The following is a 19,826-nucleotide window of genomic DNA, read 5'->3' as shown; positions in this document are numbered from 1 at the left end:
GCCTCTCAAAGTGTTGGGATAATAGGTGTGAGCCCCTGCGCCTGGTCACACATGAGCTTTTGAGCGATAGGAAATATATATATACATAAATGTATAAACATGTATACACACACACATACGTGAAACTAAAACTGAGTATCTCAGATTTTCCATCTAAAATTGTCTGGACTAGGGATCTATCATGAAGAAAGGAGGGAAGCCAGGCATGGTGGCACCTGCCTGTAGCTGAACGGGGAGAATTGCCTGAGCCCAGGAGCTCAAGACTAGCCGCGGCAACATAGTGAGACCCTGTCTCTGAAAACAAAACAAAACAAAACAATAAAACAGAATAGAATGAGTCAGGTACTTCCCAAGGTCTCCAACTACCAAACTTGGTCTCTCTTGCTTCCTTAGCCATTTCCACAGAGCATCTTGCCTGCAGTTCCATTTCAGAAAACCTAGTGCTATAGCCCCTGAACTACACTGGAGAAACCGGCCAGCAAGGAAAGTAGCCTGCATTGTTGAGGGATGGTACTTCTGCTTTTCCTGGTGTCTGGGAATTGTTGGGTCCTGGGAGAGAGGTAAGGGGTGGTAGATAAGGGAGTGGAGGGCTCTTGTGTCTCTGGTTTTCTAAACAACAGGATACATTTGTTCCCTTCAGAACAGGAAAAGGGTTCAGGATAAGAGTCCTATGTTTAAGTTTTGAAGCTACGAGAAATATTTGTGTGGGTATTGTTAAAGCTTTTTTTAAACCTTCTGAAAATTGACTCTTCTGGTTTGTCTGGTGAGCTTAGGAAGGAAAAAAGTTGCAAACTTTTGGCTTCATTTTTGTCTCCTCTGATCATGGAAAGCAACACAGCCAGTCAGAAAAAGCTCTTGGGCTAGGAGGAGGGAGGACCTGATTTATTGGACTCAAACTCCCTTATGGCAGAAAAGCATTGCTCAATGACTTACAAAGTATGTCTCTGCACACCTCTGTCATTCACTAACATTAGGATGATAAACCATTTCATCTAACAAGCTGATGTGGTGAAAATACCTGTAAATTGGTTTTATAGTCTCTTACCTGTAAAACATAAATAATTGTTTTTGGGTGTTTGGGGTTTTTTTTTTTTTAAGATTTAAGTTCCTTGAGTCTCCATTTCCTCCTCTGTTAAGTAAAGCAAATGCTTAGCTTTCAGGATTGTTGAAAGGATTAAGTGAAGTAACAAATGTTATAAAAATACCTTGTGGAATGCTTGCCACTTAACAGGCACTCAAAAAATATTTGCCAAACCTCTGTTGTAGGGATGTTGAAAATCAAATGAGGTTAATTACTGTGAATGTGTAACAAAAAGTAAAGCACCACATAAATGCAAGATAATATCATTACTCAGACCAGCCTGAGCAACATAGCGAGACCCTGTCTCAGTTAAAAAAAAAAAAAAAAAAGATAATAATTTTCTTTTTTTCTTTTTTTTTTTGGAGACTGAGTCTCGCTCTGTCGCCCGGGCTGGAGTGCAGTGGCCGGATCGCAGCTCACTGCAAGCTCCGCCTCCCGGGTTTACGCCATTCTCCTGCCTCAGCCTCCTGAGTAGCTGGGACTACAGGCACCCGCCACCTCACCCGGCTAGTTTTTTGTATTTTTTAGTAGAGACGGGGTTTCACCATGTTATCCAGGATGGTCTCGATCTCCTGACCTCGTGATCTGCCCGTCAGACGGCCTTCCAAAGTGCTGGGATTACAGGCTTGAGCCACCGTGCCCAGCCACGATATCATTACTCTTAAACCAGAAAGTATGGGAGTGGGTAGGAATGGAGAAGGCTGGCTTTTGATCCTGGCCAGTCCATCAGGAGGGTCTTTTTACCTGATACAGGTAGAGAACAAATAAGGGGAGACACTGGCTGGGGGAACAGGGCAGCAGAGAGAAATGCACAGGTATATTCAGTTACCTTTCCCTAGTCCCCACTCTCAAAATATTGCCGGGACCCAAAACTAAAGAGGACTAAGCTGATGCATTGAGCGGATGGGAGGAAATGATGTTAGTGCTCTAGAGGAAGATGGTGACATTAGGAAGGAGTAATTATATATAAGAATTTTTTAAAAAGCTAGTCTGATTGCCAGCTAAAATTGGTCTCATAGGGGTTATTCTGGTTTCTGTTTTGTGCCAAGGTTTTTTAGGTCGGATATGCCGTAGTGCCTGCTCCATCTCTGGAGTTTGTTTCCTATTAGGAAGGGACTTTGTTTGCCTGAGGGAGCTGGCACATGCTGGACGTTGGTGCCATGACCCATCTGAGTCACATTCCTGACCTCTAGGGCCTAGTGTCTCTGAGTTGGCCCCATGCCTGCTCCTCTTGGGCCACACACCCTGGGCTCTGTTGTTGAAAGCCTCCTTTATGTGCTCTAGGCTCCCAGAACCCTGGCCGAAGCTCACCTCCCCCTGGCTATGTTCCTGAGCGGCAGCAGCACATTGCCCGGCAGGGGTCCTACACCAGCATCAACAGTGAGGGGGAGTTCATCCCAGAGACCAGCGAGCAGTGCGTGAGTATAGAGGGGCTGGGATATGCCCATGGCCTGTATCAGCAGACCAGGGTCATAACAAGGGGCTCTCAGTTGTCACAGTGCAGAACTGAGGGACATGAACCACATTTGAAAGCTCTTTTATAAATTAGGCCTGCCCAAATATGGATTGTCCCTTTTTAAGGGCCAAATAACAATTTCTGCCAAAGATGGGATCTAAAGGATCTAAACTACATAGTCTCCTTGCTGTTGGGTGAGCATTTAACAGATTTTCCTTCATCGTGGTCCTCTCATTGTTCCTACAGGCAGGCACCACCATGCCCAGCTCATTTCAGTAGTGTTTTAACATATGACTGGTTCTACAGTGACAGGTTATGTTTTTTCATTGGATATATTTTAGTTATACTGTTACTTGATGAAAGATAGGGAGTAAACCATATCAAAATTACACTGTAGGATTGGTTAGTCTGACCATTTATGATGGTAGACAGTTGTATTAGTTATCTATTGCTCCATAACAAATTACCACAAACCTAGAGGCTTAAAACAATATACATTTATCATTTTCCAGTTTCCCTGGGTCAGGAGTCCAGGCATGACTCAAGTGGGTCCTCTGCTGAGGGTCACACAAAACTGCAATCAAGGTGTCAGCCAGGCTGCCTGCCTTTCTTGAGTTTGAGGCTCTCTTCTAAGCTTAGATGGTTATTAACAGAATTCAGTTTCTGTGGCTGTAGGACTGTGGTTCCTCTTTTCTTCTGAATGTTACCTAAGGGCTTCTCTGAGTTCCCTTCCTAGAGGCCACCTGGAGTTCCTTGCCATGGGGCCCTCTCACAACATGGCAGCTTCTACAAGGCCAGCAGGAGAATCTCTTGCTCCAGTCTGCAAAGATGGAGTCATAAAAATCACATAATCATAGGAATGAATGTTCTGTGTTCTTTGCCATAGTCTGTTGGCAAGAAGCACATCACAGGTTCTACTTGCACTAAAGGGAAAGGCAGTTCATTGGGACTAATTGATAGAGGGAGCGATCACCTTAGGGTGTGTACCACAGTGGCTCAGCCATTTTAGTGGCTTTTAAACTGGTGGCTTACTTGATGCAAATGGCAGTTTGGCTTAGTGAACTCAGCAAGGGTGAGATCTCTAGTGTCATTCTGGTCTTTTCAATAAACTTGCTTTGATTGTAAAAGAAAAGGCTGCTCTTATACTTTCTGGGATTTGGCCTGAGAAAGGGAAATTTCTTAAGGGGAAAATATCCAACAGAAGGCCTGTGCTGTCACATGGGAGATTTTACAAAAAACTGATTCTCGTTAACTTTTCTTTCATTATTCAAACTATATAGGCTATGAGAAGCCCTTTGTATTCTTCTTTCTTCTATACTCCTTCCTTCCAGATAAATTCATGTTTGGAATAATGACCTGGAGTGCCTTTAGCTGCAGATTTCCTTTTTGGGCATTTTACTGACCACCCTTTCTGGTTTCTCTAACCAGGGCACTTCTGGATATCAGCTGTTTTAGGGGTGACTTGGGTGTAAAATCCCAAAGATTGCAGATGAGCTTGATTGCCCTCAGTCTGTGTTCCTCTCCATGGTCCTATAATCTGTCCATTTCACTTTTTTACTTTGCCTGCATGGCCCTGGAAGGCATGGGAGGATTTGACTCCTAGTGAGGACAGACTTTTAGAAGGAGGCCAAGGAAGGCAGTGGCTGGGGATTACCAAGGTCCTCCCCCAGTGCCTGCCTCTTTAGCTGAAGAGAATTGCTCCTGGTAACAGGCTATTTGAGATCAATCTGCTTAGCAGGAATAGACGTTGCATTGTATGTAATGAAAGAATATTCCAGTGTGACTTTATTGAAAAGTGAAAGTATAAGTTTATTTTGTTTTTTCTTTAATCAGGTTTAAGTAATTGCATCTATTTACTGATTTTTAGAATGAACAAAGCATGGTTCATGTTAATTTTTTGGCCTAATTTTTCCAACAAAAATTATGCCAGTCCAGGCGCAGTGGCTCATACCTGTAATCCCAGCACTTTGGGAGGCCAAGGCAGGAGGATTGCTTGAGGTCAGGAGTTCAAGACCAGCCGGGGCAACATAGCAAGACCCTGACTCTAAAAAAAAAAAAATTTAATTAGCTGGGCATAGTGGCACACCTGCCTGTAGTCCCAGCTACTCAGGAGGCTGAGGTGGGAGGATCACTCGAGCCCAGGCTGCAGTGAACTGTACTCCAGCTTAGGTGACAGAATGAGACCGTGTCTCAAACAACAGCAACAACAACAAAATGCTAGCACAATGTAACATCCTTCACTCCCTGCTTGATTTCTGACATAAAGAACGTCATTTTTTACAAGAGCGTTCGCAGGACTCAGCAGTTTTCCCCAAGGCCTCTCGTGAATCTTTGGTATTCTTCTTCCACCACACCTGCCCTGTTATTTATTTGTCCATTTTGTCTTTTTCTGTTAACTGGTCTAAATTTGCCAAATACCCATCAGATGGATTGAAAGCAGTTCTCTCCCATGTTGGTTTCATCCACTTTGGCTATGCTATATCCTTAGCAACATTTGCAGTTTTACTTTGCAATAAATTTGCCTTGATTGGCAGATTTTTAAAAATCATATATGACAGCATGACCTAAAGCATTTGAAATTATGGGTGGGGATGGACCCTAGTATTAAATGGGAAAAAATATTTGAGTTGGAAACTAATTTTATGGAGGTCATTAGTGAGTTTTCATAATTCTGATACTTTGTTTCCCTGTGTAATTTTTTTTTTAGTTAATTAAAAAAATATTTAAACAGAAACAAGATCTCACTATATTGCCCAGGCTGGTCTTGAACTCCTGAGTGCAAGTGATCCTTCCCTCTCGGCCTCCCAAAGCGCTACGATTACAGGCATGAGCCACCAAGCCCGGCCCCTATGTAATGTTTAATGTTGGAGCTCGGATAATCAATATTCCGAAATTGAAGACCGCTCCCCACCCCACCCCACTTTTGTGCAGAGAAAATGAAAGGGAGGACCTTCAGGACATTGATTGGAGAAAAAGTGATTCCAAAGGCCTTTTGTTGCTGCATTTGACCAGGGGCCAGAGAAATATTGTAACATATTTAGTTATCTATTACCTCTGCATTGGACCAGGAACTGGGACATTTTTGTTCTGGTATCAGCTGTGCACTAACTAGTTTTATGACTTTAGACAAGTCTTCTAACCTTTCTAGGCCTGTAGTGCTCATCTGTGAAATGAGGCAATACTTGTCTTTGTAAATTATAAATTATGGAGTGTAAACAGAAGCATTATGGTCCCACCCAAACTCACTGGAAGGCTCAGCAGGGTAGTACCATCTCCAGCGCCAGGCTCCAGTGTTAATGAGCCAAGAACATGCCAACAAGAAAAGCAGAGCCTCTGCTTTGCTCTCCTGCCAGAGCTCCTTAGGATGCCAGCCAAGCATTTTTCTCCCTCCTGGAAACTTGCCTTTTAAACTAAGGGGGAGGATGGTACCTTTCTAACCATTCTTCCCACTGCATGGGGAGAAAAGGACACTTTCATATTTTGACAAAAGCCCATTTGCTGGCCCTTTCCATAAAACCTGGGTCACTGGGGGGAATTGGGGCTGGGGGGTGTGGCTTCATTGTTTGACTTGCCTTACAGATGCTGGATCCCCTGAGCAGTGCAGAAAATTCCTTGTCTGGAAGCTGCCAATCCTTGGACAGGTCAGCAGACAGGTATGGGACTGTGGGTGGCTTGGAGGGTAATGCATAGGCATTTTTGGAACTGATGGGTTGAGGAAGAAGAGTTAGCTCTGCAGACCCAGGGTTAAAGCATTATGCTTCTAGGAAATTTCCCAAACACTACCAGAATGTTATGATTGCATAATTAAATGAATGTAATAATAGCTCATAAAGTAGCAGCTCATTTATTAAGTACTTGCTTTGTTATTCTAACTGCTTTACATGTTTTGACTTTCCACGTAATATATGCCTTTCTCATTCTTTTGGCTTCACTGCTGTAATCTGAACTGAGAAGGAGTAGACTGTCAGTGTTTTAGGGGAAAAACTAAATTCTCATCCATTGTTTTACCACCATTTTTTATTCCAAGTGTTTTTGGTGGAGTAAGAAACTGAAACCCAAAAACAGAATATCCAGAATGCCTAGCGTACCACACCACCTGCTTGGTGTATATCTCCTTCTTAAACTTTGGGAGGAAACAAGTGATGTCCTTTACATACCAAATAGAAAGGGTATGTTTGGAGAGGCCTTGACATTGATCTTGCCACTCCCTTGCCTCTGCCTCATTATGCCCAAGAGCACTTTTGATCACCTCTGTCTGGGCTTAGGACTGTGTTCAGAGGCTATGGAGCAGGTTTGGGGATTTTTTTACTTTGTGTAACTGATTAATTGTTCATTTGGGTAGTGATATTGTGACTGTGGCTAAATTTGTGCATTGTCTTGCCTAATAGACCTGAGCACTGATGAGCACTGTCTTCCCTTTAGATATCATAGAATACAGTTATGGTTACTTAGTTTCCAATGTGTTGCCTTGTTTGGGGTTTGCTTTCCAACCAGGGGAGTAAGAAGACACAGGCAGGAGTGCCAGGGCTTGCTGTCATAGACTGAGGGCTCTGCCAAGACAGGGATTGACTCTGGCTTTGGACTCTCTCCTAAGCTTTGGAGGGGAAAGGGGAGAGAAGAGGACTACAGAAGGTGTAGTAGTTGGGAAACGAGGGGGCAGCCCCCCTGTGCCACTGCCTTGAGAGTTTCAAACCTGTGGCCCCCACAAAAGGCCAGTAAGCACTCTTGTATAAGGGAAAGGGCCATTCAGGTGGATGCTGGGAAAGACAGCTAAATTTACCTGCCTCTGTATTCTTGGGTTTTTTCCTCTGTCCCTACAGTACTTTATTTTCTTCTCATTGTGAATGACCTGGACTTACTTCCTTGAGGTCCAGCCTGCCTTGGGCTCAGGGCTCTCATCTTCCCTTCATGGGATCTGGGAAGGGGCATGAGATCTGGAGTCAGACAAACCTAGATGCAGTCCCAGCTCCACCAAATATTAGTTGAACGGCTTCAGACAAGTCTTTTAACCTCTCTGTTCCTGAGTTTCCCCATCTCCGAAATGGGATGGTGGTGATTAAGCTGAAAGAAAGATGCCTGGTTTAGCAGCAAGGACATAGACTTTGGGGTCACAGACCTGGATTTGAAGTCTGGCCTTGAGGCGCAGTGGCTCACGCCTATAATCCCAGCACTTTGGGAAGCCGAGGCAGGCGGATTACCTGAGGTCAGGAGTTCGAGACCAGCCTGACAGGCATAGGGAAACCCCCGTCTCTGCTAAAAATGCAGAGGTTGCAGTGAACCGAGATCGCCCCATTGCACTCCAGCCCGGGCAACAGTGTGAGACTCTGTCTCAAAAAAAGCAAAAAAATTAGCCGGGCATGGTGGCACATGCCTGTAGTCCCAGCTACTTGGGAGGCCAAGGCAGGAGAATAACTTGAACCCAGGAGGCGGAGGTTGCAGTGAGCCAAGATTGCGCCACTGCACTCCAGCCTGGGTGACAGAGCGAGACTCCATCTCAAAAGAAAGTCTGGGGCTGGGCGCGGTGGCTCATGCCTGTAATCCCAGCACTTTGGGAGGCCTAGGCGGGTGGATCACAAGGTCAAGAGATCGAGATCATCCTGGCCAGTGACGCGTGCCTGTAGTCCCAGCTACTTGGGAGACTGAGGCAGGAGAATCGCTTGAACCCATGAGGTGGAGGTTGCAGTGAGCTGAGATTGTGCTACTGCACTCCAGCCTGGCAGCAGAGCGAGACTCGGTCTCAAAAAAAAAAAGAAAAAGGTCTGGCCCTGTCTTCCTAGCTCTGTCTTTGAGCAAGTAAATAGGACTGTGTGTGCCTAATCTGTAGGGGTGTCTGTGAACTCAGAAACGGCATAGCTGCTCAACAAGTGGATCTGCTATTATGTTATTTTTATTATATGGTATATTTGCTACCTCAGAGCATTCTGAGGATTAAATGAGAAAAAACTCACTTTAGAAAATAGGTAAGAAAGCAGCAACCTATAAACGATGATGCTGTGGCTATTTTTGTTACTCCCTGGGCAAAGGATTCTCTTGGAGCTCTTTTCCTGTTATAGAGGTGGGAAGAAAGGCCAAGGAGGGAGAAGGCTGTGCAGCCAGGCTGGAGTTGGGTCAGATGGGGGAGATTTACCACTCAGGGTGCTGTCAAATTTGGGTCACAGACTAGTGAAGGGAGAGTGGAGAAAGCAGGAGCTGGGCTCAGGAAAGGGCTGTTTCCCGCAAAATCTGCTTCCCCCACCTAACGCTGTGGCAGGGATTAGAAAGGGAGACTGCCTGGATGCCCTGCTGGGTTGCTGTAGAAATGTGCAGGGAGTCCGTTTTTTCTTTTTGTTTTCTCCAGCCCATCCTTCCGGAAATCACGAATGTCCCGTGCCCAGAGCTTCCCTGACAACAGACAGGAATACTCAGGTGAGTTCCACAGAGCCTGGGTGGGCAATGCAGGGTGTCTGGGTGGGGCCTCAGGTGGCTCTGCTTCAACTGTTCTGAGTCAGTAGCTCTCCTTGGGCTTGCTGCTTTGAGGTCTTAGGTGACTTGGGGGCTTGGGGGCTTAAGTGGCTCACATTGACCTACCCAGAAGCCAGTGATTCCCCCATCTTACTCAGATCGGGAAACTCAGCTTTATGACAAAGGGGTCAAAGGTGGAACCTACCCCCGCCGCTACCATGTGTCTGTGCACCACAAGGACTACAGTGATGGTGAGTGCTCCTTCATCTGCTCCCTGCTGGCTGCCTCAAGAAAGGACGAGCCGCCATGAGGAGGGTGGGCTCGTCCATGCAATGCCTGTATTTTCCTTCATTCCTGAGGAATTGTGGCTCAGACTTGAGGCATGGGAGACAGGAAAAAAACAAAAACAGGGAAGATAGTATTTGTAGACCAGGATGCTGCCACTGGGAACTCTGACCTTGGTTCGAGCCAATGGTATGCTCCAGGGTCACCATCTCTCCCATACCCTCTTCTGCCCCACAGCAACAGGTGGCCTGGGGCTCTGCAGAGGGGTAAGGAGTAGGATGCAAGGAAATCGGTGCCTTTGGGTATGGCTTGGCCTTCCAAGCAATTGTGAGCCCGCGGGCCAGCCATGCACCTTCCCTTTGGTCGGATCTCCCTGAACCAGACTACTTCCTAGTTTCTGCTTTTGTCCTGATTCTTAGAGTGCTTGGGACAGCAGTCTCTGTGGAATGAGTCAGGTGGGAGGGTGGACAGGATGGGCTGGAGCTGGTATTATCTATCACTTCTGGCTCAGACCTGGTTTGTACATTCAGCCTTGTAGCCCGGGGTGTGACTTGCTCTACTCTGGCCCTTGCACCCTTTCAGGCAGAAGAACATTTCCCCGAATACGGCGTCATCAAGGCAACTTGTTCACCCTGGTGCCCTCCAGCCGCTCCCTGAGCACAAATGGCGAGAACATGGGTCTGGCTGTGCAATACCTGGACCCCCGTGGGCGCCTGCGGAGTGCAGACAGCGAGAATGCCCTCTCTGTGCAGGAGAGGAATGTGGCAACCAAGTGTGAGGAGCTGTCCCTGGCTAGGAGGAGACTGCCAAGGCGTTCTCAGACAAGCTACAGGGGCATAGCAGCTGGGCCCCTTGGACCCTTAGGCTCAGCAGGTGGTGGCTTTGGCCCACATGCACCACATGGGATAAGCCTTGGAGTGCCTGAAGCCTGGCTCCACTGTTGTGTGACGAGCCTCTTCTCCTCTCTGATCTTTAGTTTTTCCATGTTTAAACTAGGGAAGAGCACACCCTTCATCCCTGCCATATTAAGATATTTAGGGGCTTTGGAAGGAAATGTATTTATCAATGCAGAAGAGCATTTAACCATGACTTCAGCCAATCCTCTGCTTCTTAGGACTCTGACTTCAGGTCCGAGTGACTAGGGCTCTGGGCTTGCTCCAGATTGTGGTGGAGATGCTCTTCTAAGAGAAGATGTGATGGTGGTGGGTGAGGGGGAGCCTGAGCCAGAGGCCCTGTTCCTGGAGAATGAAGGGGATATTCTTAAATAATGTACACAAAGTAACTCTTTCCTTCTGCTCTCCTATAGCTCCCAGTGCCCCCATCAATTGGCGCCGGGGAAAGCTCCTGGGCCAGGGTGCCTTCGGCAGGGTCTATTTGTGCTATGACGTGGACACGGGACGTGAACTTGCTTCCAAGCAGGTCCAGTTTGACCCAGACAGTCCTGAGACAAGCAAGGTACACTTTCCCCATGGTCTGACTTCCAGTTCCCTCCTTTCAGCAGAAATGCTTGTCTTACCACACAGAGTAGTTGCTTGAGATGCTGTAGGTTGCTTCCTCTGTTATTCTTCCCAGACTCCCTTTCTGTCCATCCTGGCACCAGCCACAGGGTGAAAGGACTGTGGTCTGAAGAGCACCAAGCACCTGGTGGGAGGGATCGGGTACAAGGAACTAAGCTGATGCCAAAGTACCAAGTAACCCAAACTGAGAGGTGATAACCTGTGCCACAAAGGGGACTCCCTGCCCTCCCCCAGACAAGTATCTCTCCCCGGCCCTCAGCCCAGTAAGGAGCTGTGGGGCTCCTTTACTTGGTCCAGCTCTAAAGGAGGAATCATATGGCCTGGCTTTGCAGTTCAGCTTTCAGCGTGGCTGACACTTCAGGTTGAGTGGACAAACAGCAGTTACCTTAACTAAGCACCCACAGCCCCGTCTCTCACCTCCCTGCCTCCTTCCACCCATGGAAGTGCCACCATCCCAAGGCCTGCCCAGCATTGTGGCCGAGGGCTAGACAGTTAAGAGAGTCCCCCTTTTCTCCAGCTGCAGTTCCCAAGGCAGACCCCTGTGAGGCCACTAACTAGGGCAAGCTGAGCTGAACCCAAGCGGGCAGAACTGGGGCCCTGAGAGCTGAGGCGACCACTGACCCCTCCCCTAGGAGGTGAGTGCTCTGGAGTGCGAGATCCAGTTGCTAAAGAACTTGCAGCATGAGCGCATCGTGCAGTACTATGGCTGTCTGCGGGACCGTGCTGAGAAGACCCTGACCATCTTCATGGAGTACATGCCAGGGGTACGTGCCCCTTGAATGCATGTGAGACACACACAAAATAGGGCCTGACCTGGGAGCTGGGGCCTGCAGGATAGGGGTCACCTTGGATAGGAGTTTGAACACCTGAGGCTCCAGAGGCCCAGAGGAGCAAAGTGAGGTGATGGTGGGACTTGGAGTCAGGAGGGCCCCGTCTCAGGCTGCAGTGGAAGTATGAGATGATAGCTGTCCTAGGTCCAGCCCTCCCCTGAGGCATGCAGGGCTGGCCCACTGTCCAGTAAATACAGCCTTCATCTGGAGCAGAGAGGCCTCTCTGCTCCTGGATTCGGGTGGCGCGCTGCTTGGGAAGGACTTGTGGTACTCTCTTTTCCAAAGTGCGTGACAGCTCCTGGCAAAATGCCCTGCACAGCCAAATAGGAATTGAACAAATCACTCCTTTGCTGCCATACTAGGGGCTGGAATGGGCTTGCCCCTCCACTAGCCCTCCCCTGAGGGGACTCCTCTGACTCCTTGTGGCTGCCAGGGCTCGGTGAAAGACCAGTTGAAGGCTTATGGTGCTCTGACAGAGAGCGTGACCCGAAAGTACACGCGCCAGATCCTGGAGGGCATGTCCTACCTGCACAGCAACATGATCGTTCACCGGGACATTAAGGGTGAGCAGGGCCAGGATGTGTGGAGTCCCCAGGACCTGGGTTCAAGTCTACCATTGAGTGCCTGCAGGGGCCAATCACTTAACTATTCTGAACTTTATGAAAAATGGGACGCCAGTTGTTTCCTTGAGGAACTGGTGAGAAGATTGGTTGAGCAATATGGGAAAATATTGCCTCTACATGTTGACCACGGAGATGGTCATTTGTGTGGTAGATCTGAGATTCCCCTTCATTAAATCCTTTGCCCCTTGCAGTTCATGTCTAATTCAGTGGTAGCCCCGCCCTCTCTACCAGCTCTCAGTGACCTGGGGGTGGAGAGGATGGGAGAAAATGCAAGAGGGTCCAGGGTTGCAGCCTCTGCCCTTTCATGCCTCAGGAGCCAACATCCTCCGAGACTCTGCTGGGAATGTAAAGCTGGGGGACTTTGGGGCCAGCAAACGCCTGCAGACGATCTGTATGTCGGGGACGGGCATGCGCTCCGTCACTGGCACACCCTACTGGATGAGCCCTGAGGTGATCAGCGGCGAGGGCTATGGAAGGAAAGCAGATGTGTGGTGAGCACTGGGACATGCAGAACCCCTTCTCCCACCCAGGCTGTAGTGGCCCTCCATTAGGAACACACCCTGGGGACTTTGTGGTATGGCAGGAGGGAATGCGCCCAGGGCCCAGGCTGCAGTGTGTGCAAGGGTATTGTTGGGTGCAGTAGCACACACACCAGATGGCTGGTGTTTTTACCTCAGATCAAAGCACACTCCATTAGAGTTGGGAAGTTAGGCCATGGAAAACATCCCTTATGTTTGCTAAATCTCTTAAGGAAGCAAGATCCACTCTGAAGGCCTGGACCAGTCTCTCAACAGGAGCAGGTTTCTGTCCCTTCTCCTAGCACTCAAGACAGTTTGCACTTGCTTGACAACCTTGTGTCTATCCCCTGAAATGGCCCCTAAGTCATGAGAGCTTCTCCCTTTGGAAAGCTATTGTGGTGGGCTGAATAATGTCCCCGCAAAGATGTCCACTGCCTAATCCCTGGATCTGTAAATGTGATTGTATATAGCAAAGGGCCTTTGCAGATAGGATTAGGTTAAGGGTTTTGAGATGGGTGGATTATCCTGGATTAAGGGTCCTTATAGAAGGGTCTCAGGAGGTCAGAGTGGCTAATAGGAGGTGAGACGATGGAAGCAAGAGGTTGGAGTAATACAAGGAGGGGATCATGGGCCACGAAATGCAGGTGGCCTCTAGAACCCAGGAAAGGCAAGGAAACAGGTTCTCTCCTCAGAGCCTCCGACAGGAAGCAGCCCTGCCGCCACCTTGACTTTAGTCCTGTGAGACTGATTTTAGACCTCTGACCTTCAGAACTGTAAGATGATGCATTTCTGTTGTTCTCCTGCCTCTTAAGTTTGTGGTCATTTGTTAGAGCAGCTGTGGGTAGCTAATACAGTTATTATAGAGTTCTTAGAGTTCTTTCTATCAAGGCGGTGATTCTCTTTTTCCCAATTTCAAAAAGTGCCCAGGGGTGTGGTGAGTGTAGGTCCATGAAGCCCAGGTGGACAGGGATCCAAGCTGAGGTATGCCTCAGCTTGGCCTGTTTTGCACCTCAGCATGCTCTGAGAAAGGCGCCTCCTTCTGCAGTGGTGGGCAGGACAGCTGGGAGTCCAGGGCTGGCTGAGGGGTGACAAAGGGTTCTCTTTCCAGGAGCCTGGGCTGCACTGTGGTGGAGATGCTGACAGAGAAACCACCGTGGGCAGAGTATGAAGCTATGGCCGCCATCTTCAAGATTGCCACCCAGCCCACCAATCCTCAGCTGCCCTCCCACATCTCTGAACATGGCCGGGACTTCCTGAGGCGCATTTTTGTGGAGGCTCGCCAGAGACCTTCAGCTGAGGAGCTGCTCACACACCACTTTGCACAGCTCATGTACTGAGCTCTTATGGCCACGCAGCTGCCAGTTGCCCTTTGCTGCATGGCAGGGGGCTGCTGCAGGGCTCAGTGAAGTTGCTGCTTCTCCCAGGCAAGGCTGTGGACCATGGAGTGGCAGCCCAGCCAGTGTCAGTCTGTGCCCTTCCGCCACTGGGGCTCAGAGCCGGGGTGGGGTGGCTGCAGCCTCAGGACTGGGAGCCCCCAGCCTGGCAGATCCAGGAGCTCCAGTGTCCTGAGCTCAGTGTGGAGGGGTCGGGGCTGGAAACAGTGTGCAAGGCGGCCATGGGCCCCACCCTCGGGGATATGTCCTGACACTGCAATCGGCACCGAAGCCCAGAGGGTCTGGGGGCACGGGACCGATGCCAGGGTAGGAAGAGTGTTATTTTCATTCAAAGTGTTACTTTGTTTTTCCTTCAAATGTCTGGAGACCACCAGGGCGTCTCTGGGCTGGATGAGCTCCCAAAAGCCTGAGGGAAAGGCCAGGACTCGCTAGCAGTGGCAGGCAGAGGCCCAGGCTGCCATCCCCTAGAGCCCAGGTTGGCTCTGCCAGTCCTGTCCTTTACCAAAGATGAATGAAGCAAATGTCATGCTGCCTTATTCAGGGAAGGAGGAGCCTGTCCTGCTTGTGGCCATGACCCTGCCTCTCCCAGGCAGGGGCCCGCGATGTGGAACTCCTGCCACTGAGGGGGGATCCAGTTTTGTCAATGCAGTTGTCTCTGTTTTACAAGTCGGAGTCACTCTTATGCTGTACCCAGTTTCTAAACTGGAGACTGTGTGTGCCCTCTGGGTTCTGAGTACCCCTGCTGTGGGCTTGGGCCTAGGCTGCATTGGAAAGGGCTGAAGGTTGTGGCCTTTGTGCTCCTGGCCCAGTCTTTGTTCCCCACTGGAGCAGAAGGGGAGATGGACAACATGGGGGCATCTGGCCCGGCTGGTGCCCTGATCCCAGAGAGCCCGAGGAGGTGTCTCAGGCTGTCTGAGTCGTGGCCTGCTAGGCCAGAGCCCACTCCATCTGGTAGAAGGGAAAGCCCATGTGCTACCACCAGCTGTGTCCAAAGCCGCCAGCTCTCTTCCATAGCCAGCCTTGCCCATCCCCTTGAGGTCTCAGCCCCTTTCCCTTGTAGCTTCTCCCCTGGAGGGGGAATGGCAGCAGGGGTTGGGGAAACAGCATCTCCAAGCAGCTTAGAGTTGGCCATATTTACCTCAGCCTGGGTGCTGGTCCTTTCTTCCGGCCCCTCCCCTCCAAAATGTGCCTATTGCTAGAGCTCCTCCCTCTCAACACCCAGTTTCCTTGGGAGTTGTCATTAAAGGAAAAAAAAAAAAGCCAGTGCCCAGGGATGGGCATCTCCAGGGAGCTGGGGATTAGTGCCAGGCAGCCCTGCCAGCCATGCCTATATCCCCACGGGCACAGAACAAGCCAAAGCCTTCGTTGTATGTTGACGATGCACTTTTATGAATGTAGTTTCTATCGCTGTTTTTAGCCTTTTCACATCATGTAATGTGAGGCCTTGTACTTGTTAATTTATATCTCAGATCATATTTGATGGTTTTTATATATATCAATTCTAGACTGTTACAGGTGATGGACGCCTCGAGAGAGAGAAGAGAAAATGAAAGCAGCTGGTTTTGCAGAAATGTGTGTCGCATGCGCCAGTTGGGCCTGGACCCTCCTCTGTCCATCCCTTTTCCCCCAGGGGATCTATCAGCCCCTGCACCCCGCACTGCCCTCTGAAGACAGCACAGGCTCCTGCTTCCACCTCGGCCCTTGCCCAGGGTGGGGCCTGGCCGTCATCTCGACCAAAGCTGCTGTGTGGCAGCTCGGCCTCTCCACAACCCCATCCTGCTGGCTGCACACTCTTCCTGGCCCGCACCCCCATCCCCAGTCCCTGTTCCCCAAGAGGATACAGAGCACGGTGCTGGCTGACTCGACTGTGTCCCAGGTTCAGGCTCTTACAGAGCTCTACCCCCTGGGGTCTTACCTCACTGGGAATGTGTTTTGAAAATGAAGACAAGCCAACAAACCCTGCACTCCAAAACAAAACAGATCCTAATTTTTTTGTGCCAAAAACTGTGGACATGCTGGCTCAGCATCCTCAGGACCAAGTTGTTGCTTAATTTTAATTTATTGTTTTTTAATAACTAATCCAGATAAAAAAGTTGTGGGGCTTCAGGGTGACCTGGGCCCAAAGGTTCTGAAGGGCAGTTTCCTGGCAGCCCCAGGCTTGCTGTGGGAAGGGGCCGTGCCGTCACTCTCATCATTCCATGGGGTGTGTCTGCCTGGGTCAACTCCGCATGGAGAGGCCAGGGCTGGGGACAGTCCGCACTCTGCCGCCCTCCTGCCCCTCCCGTGCACCCCAGCTCTGTGTCTGTTTGAATTGTGGATTGTGTAGCCATGGTTATTGTGGAACTGTGGAACCTGCAGCCATAGTTATTTGACTATATCTTGACCGAGGGCTTGCAGTGCAAAGCCAGGCCAGTGTTGCGCATTACTTACAATAAAAGGGATCATTTATATCAGAGGGGTCCTGTGGCAGTACTTTTGGTTGTGGGAGGTGGAGGTAGGTTTTTGCCTGGCAGGGACCAGGTATGGTGCCTGGCAACGAGCTTGGGCCTCTCAAGCAGAAGAGAACTTGATTCTAAGTAGAGGGGTCCTGGGGTGACCTGGCTGGTACCACCGTCAGCCCAGAGGTATCTGCCCCTTTCCTCCACTTGCCCCTCCAGGAGCTCCACTGGGGTGGTCCCAATAGGGCTGATTTGTCAAGGTGGCACTGTTGGCCCTCATGACCTGACTGTCACCACTGGCTGGGTTCCTGGAGCCTTCATGACATTTGATAGGGTCTTCCTGGCCCAGAGGACTTTCTTCAGTCCCACCTTTGCAGGGCAGGGGTCAGGTGCCTCCAAGAGCCACCTCTCTAGTACCCCCTTGTGGTCATCTGCTACTGTTACTTAACAGAACCAAGACAGTTGTTGCCATCCGAAACCACTGGTGCAGGAAGTTGGCCTACCCTGAGAGGCTCTGAGCCACTCGCTTTACACCTGGAAGGACCCAGGCCTGGGGCACCATCTCTGCTGAGTATTCGCTCTGCTCCCTCGAGGAGCAGTGCCTGCCTCAGCACAGTGACTCATGTGACACCAGAGCCTGTGGCCCAGCTCCCTGCCCTGTTCCATGGGGAGGCCACTTAGGAACTCAGGCAGTTGTATGGTGTGGTGGCAGCAAACTCTCTAGGAGTCTCTGTTCTCGTCAGTCCCATGTATGGAGACACCAGGAAGTTGAATCTGGAGCGAGACAACCCAGACTTCCTGCCTGTGTCCCACGGGGGTGCCCTCAGGTCCTCCCAGCTTGCCTGCTTTGCCCTGCTTGAACTCATCCCTTCATTGCCTGGGTTTTCAGAGGAGCAGATGTAGTTTTCTTTTTTTGGACTTCCTGGGACATTAAGCTGCGACTTGCCCTCCCCAGAGCTGAAAAGGCAAGGGGATTGAAGACAAGCAACGGTGTGGGGGGGGGGGGGGGTGGGGGGGGACGATGAGGAGGGACAATCCGGGGGTCACTAAAACCTTGGGCAACACTTGCTGGGTCTACTGGTTCCTGCCATTCTTCGCTAACTTCCAGGTCAAAGGGCTGGGAAGAAGGGAGGGAGCTAGACAGCTGGAACCAGCCAGGGAACACGGCAGCTCGCACCCCAGGCACTGAAGTGCAGCGAGGACAGGCACCATCACCCACTGGCAGCCTGGCCCTCCCGCTGTCAGGCCTCTTCACAATGGGGTGCATATGGTAAGTCGGTAGGTCTGAACCAGCCCAAAACTGAGGGGCAAGGTGGAGTTTCAGTTCCAAAACCACTGTGGTGTGACAGCATGGAGCCCTGGCTGTGAAGAGGAGCCCTCCCATTTCTCAATGGTGTGTCAGGGAACTGACACCCACTTCTAGCCCCCTACCCCCATCAGGGCCGAGGTACTCGGGGCTGGCCCTATCCCCGCAAGCCCTCCCCATGGTGAGTTTGCACCCTTTATGCGACAAATCCCCCAGCAGGCCACACGATAGAGAATCTGGATCTATTGAAACATGTTTAAAACGGGGTTGGTCACAATAGGATGGGCAGAAACGGGAGTGGGGGAGGGGAGTGGGGCCGCACCAGCCCCTGCCAGTGCCTGAGGCTGCAGCCTGGTGAGTGCTTTTGCTTCTGCTTCTCCACGCTGGTGGTTGGAGATGGTCCCAAGCCCCACTGGGGCAGGCCCTGCCTTGCCCTGCAGAGGCAGGGTGGCTCCACTTCCCCATCCCCTCCCCCATGGGCTGCAGGGGCATTTATGAGGCCCAACAGGTGGCACTGTGGCGCTCCTTCCTCCCTGTCTCCGTGGCTCAGAACCAGGTTAAGGATAGAGGTAGATGGGGAGATGTGGGGGCCCCACAGTCTCGGGTGGCAGTGAGGGAGCTTGGGACCCTGAGCGGGGCATGCTGACTCCTTGCTGGAGAAAAGGCACCTAGATAGGGAAGCTGGGCTTGGGAGCCTCCCAGGGGGTCCTGGGGTGAGGTGGGGATGGTGGCTGAACGAAGCAGGAAGCAGGGTGGTGGGCAGACCCCAATCCTGGTTCCCAAACCCTCACCGGCTCCGGGAGAAGGAAGAAGGAAGGAATCCTGGAGCAGAGCCCTGCCCTGGGCCCCTCCGCCTGAGCAAGCCTCATCCCCTTACCACCTGGCCCCCACGCAAGCCCAGCTCCACCTCCTTCCCACCTTCCCCCTGCCGGCTCCAGGCCCTCCGCAGAGGGGGTGGAAGGTTGCAGAGGCCTCAGGCCGTCTTGGTGCCGGGGTCCACCTCCTTGTGGGCCCAGAGCTCCTTGTGTTGCTTGCGGCCAAACCCCTCGTCGTAGTTGCCTTTGCTCTTAAACAGCTGCTGGAAGTGGGGTTTGCAGTAGAACTCCCCGTGCAGCGCGGCATAGCTGCCCAGGCTGCAGAAGCCAAACGGGGTCAGGTCAGGCCAGGTCGGGGCTGGGTTGGCAGGCGAGGCGGGGGCGGACAGGGCAGGGCAGGGGCGCACCTGAGCTTGGTGTGACAGTGCTTGCAGCAGAAGCAAGAGTTGTGGAAAATGAGCTTGTCGGCCACCAGCCGCTCCATGGGGTACACGGTCTTCTGGCAGGAGGCGCAGGTCTCCTTCACCTGGGCCCGCAGGCTGAAGGACTGTGCGCGAGGTTCAGCCAGGTGCTGCCCCAGTGCCCATCCCATTCCCTCACACCCCTCCTCCCGCACACCGGTCCCAGGCCCCTACCTTGGAGCGCTGCACCGTGCTGCTGCCGCCGCCTTTGGCCTCCTGAGGGAGAGGGGAGGTCAGGGCAGGAGCAGCTCCGGGAGGCCCTGGACCAGGGCTGCAGCCATCAGCCCAAGGCCTAGGGACGCGCCGCAGGGGGCAAAGGGGGCCGGCAAACTCTGGAGCCTCTCCCCTTTTCCCCAGGCCAGGCTCCTGTCTGGGGGGTCCTCCCACCCGGCCGGGCACTTACATGAGAGGGGGTGGCCTGGGCGCCTCCTGCAGCCTGGAACATGGCTTGTTGGAGGTGGAAGCCTCGGGTGGAGACGCGGCACCCGCTGGGTTCTGCAAGGGGAAGTCAGTCGTGAGGGCCCCGCCAGTCCGGCCCCAGCCTGCAGGGTGGGAGGTGTTGACAGGCAGGGGCTGGGGGGATTGCGGTTGGGACTTTCCCTAAGTCATTTCCTGTTGCTCTTGGTCTTGCCACTTCCGCCCCTCCCCACCTCCCCACCCC

General features: G+C 51.3%; 2 protein-coding genes across 6 annotated transcripts in view; one reads left to right on the top strand and one right to left on the bottom strand.

Annotated features, from left to right (window-relative positions):
• Window positions 1-16,600, top strand: part of MAP3K3 (mitogen-activated protein kinase kinase kinase 3) — a 63,514-nt gene extending 46,914 nt beyond the window's left edge. For 2 of the 5 annotated variants that reach the window (XM_017882907.1, XM_017882905.1), the window contains 10 exons: window positions 2,366-2,499; window positions 6,117-6,190; window positions 8,875-8,942; window positions 9,137-9,229; window positions 9,846-10,037; window positions 10,570-10,718; window positions 11,413-11,544; window positions 12,044-12,173; window positions 12,547-12,724; window positions 13,860-16,600. In XM_017882907.1, the coding sequence (XP_017738396.1) occupies window positions 2,366-2,499; window positions 6,117-6,190; window positions 8,875-8,942; window positions 9,137-9,229; window positions 9,846-10,037; window positions 10,570-10,718; window positions 11,413-11,544; window positions 12,044-12,173; window positions 12,547-12,724; window positions 13,860-14,088 (1,379 nt within the window). In that variant the 3' untranslated portion in view covers window positions 14,089-16,600. The remainder of the gene's footprint in view (window positions 1-2,365; window positions 2,500-6,116; window positions 6,191-8,874; window positions 8,943-9,136; window positions 9,230-9,845; window positions 10,038-10,569; window positions 10,719-11,412; window positions 11,545-12,043; window positions 12,174-12,546; window positions 12,725-13,859) is intronic. The other 3 variants (XM_017882908.1, XM_017882906.1, XM_017882909.1) reach the window with 2 other exon arrangements.
• A 1,516-nt stretch (window positions 16,601-18,116) lies between these two features.
• On the bottom strand, window positions 18,117-19,807 carry LIMD2 (LIM domain containing 2). The gene is made up of 4 exons (XM_017882904.1): window positions 19,569-19,807; window positions 19,340-19,381; window positions 19,112-19,251; window positions 18,117-19,022 (listed from the first exon to the last, which is right to left on the bottom strand). Exons 1-4 carry the CDS (start codon window positions 19,608-19,610, stop codon window positions 18,863-18,865), a joined length of 384 nt encoding a protein of 127 aa, XP_017738393.1. The 5' UTR covers window positions 19,611-19,807; the 3' UTR covers window positions 18,117-18,862.
• Window positions 19,808-19,826: the final 19 nt, after the last annotated feature.

Source organism: Rhinopithecus bieti, unplaced genomic scaffold (assembly GCF_001698545.2).
Source record: "Rhinopithecus bieti isolate Rb0 unplaced genomic scaffold, ASM169854v2 scaffold_12928, whole genome shotgun sequence".
In the NCBI taxonomy this organism is placed as follows: Eukaryota; Metazoa; Chordata; class Mammalia; order Primates; family Cercopithecidae; genus Rhinopithecus; species Rhinopithecus bieti.
Note: the sequence above shows the minus strand (reverse complement) of the source record. Positions and strands in the feature narration are given on the sequence as shown.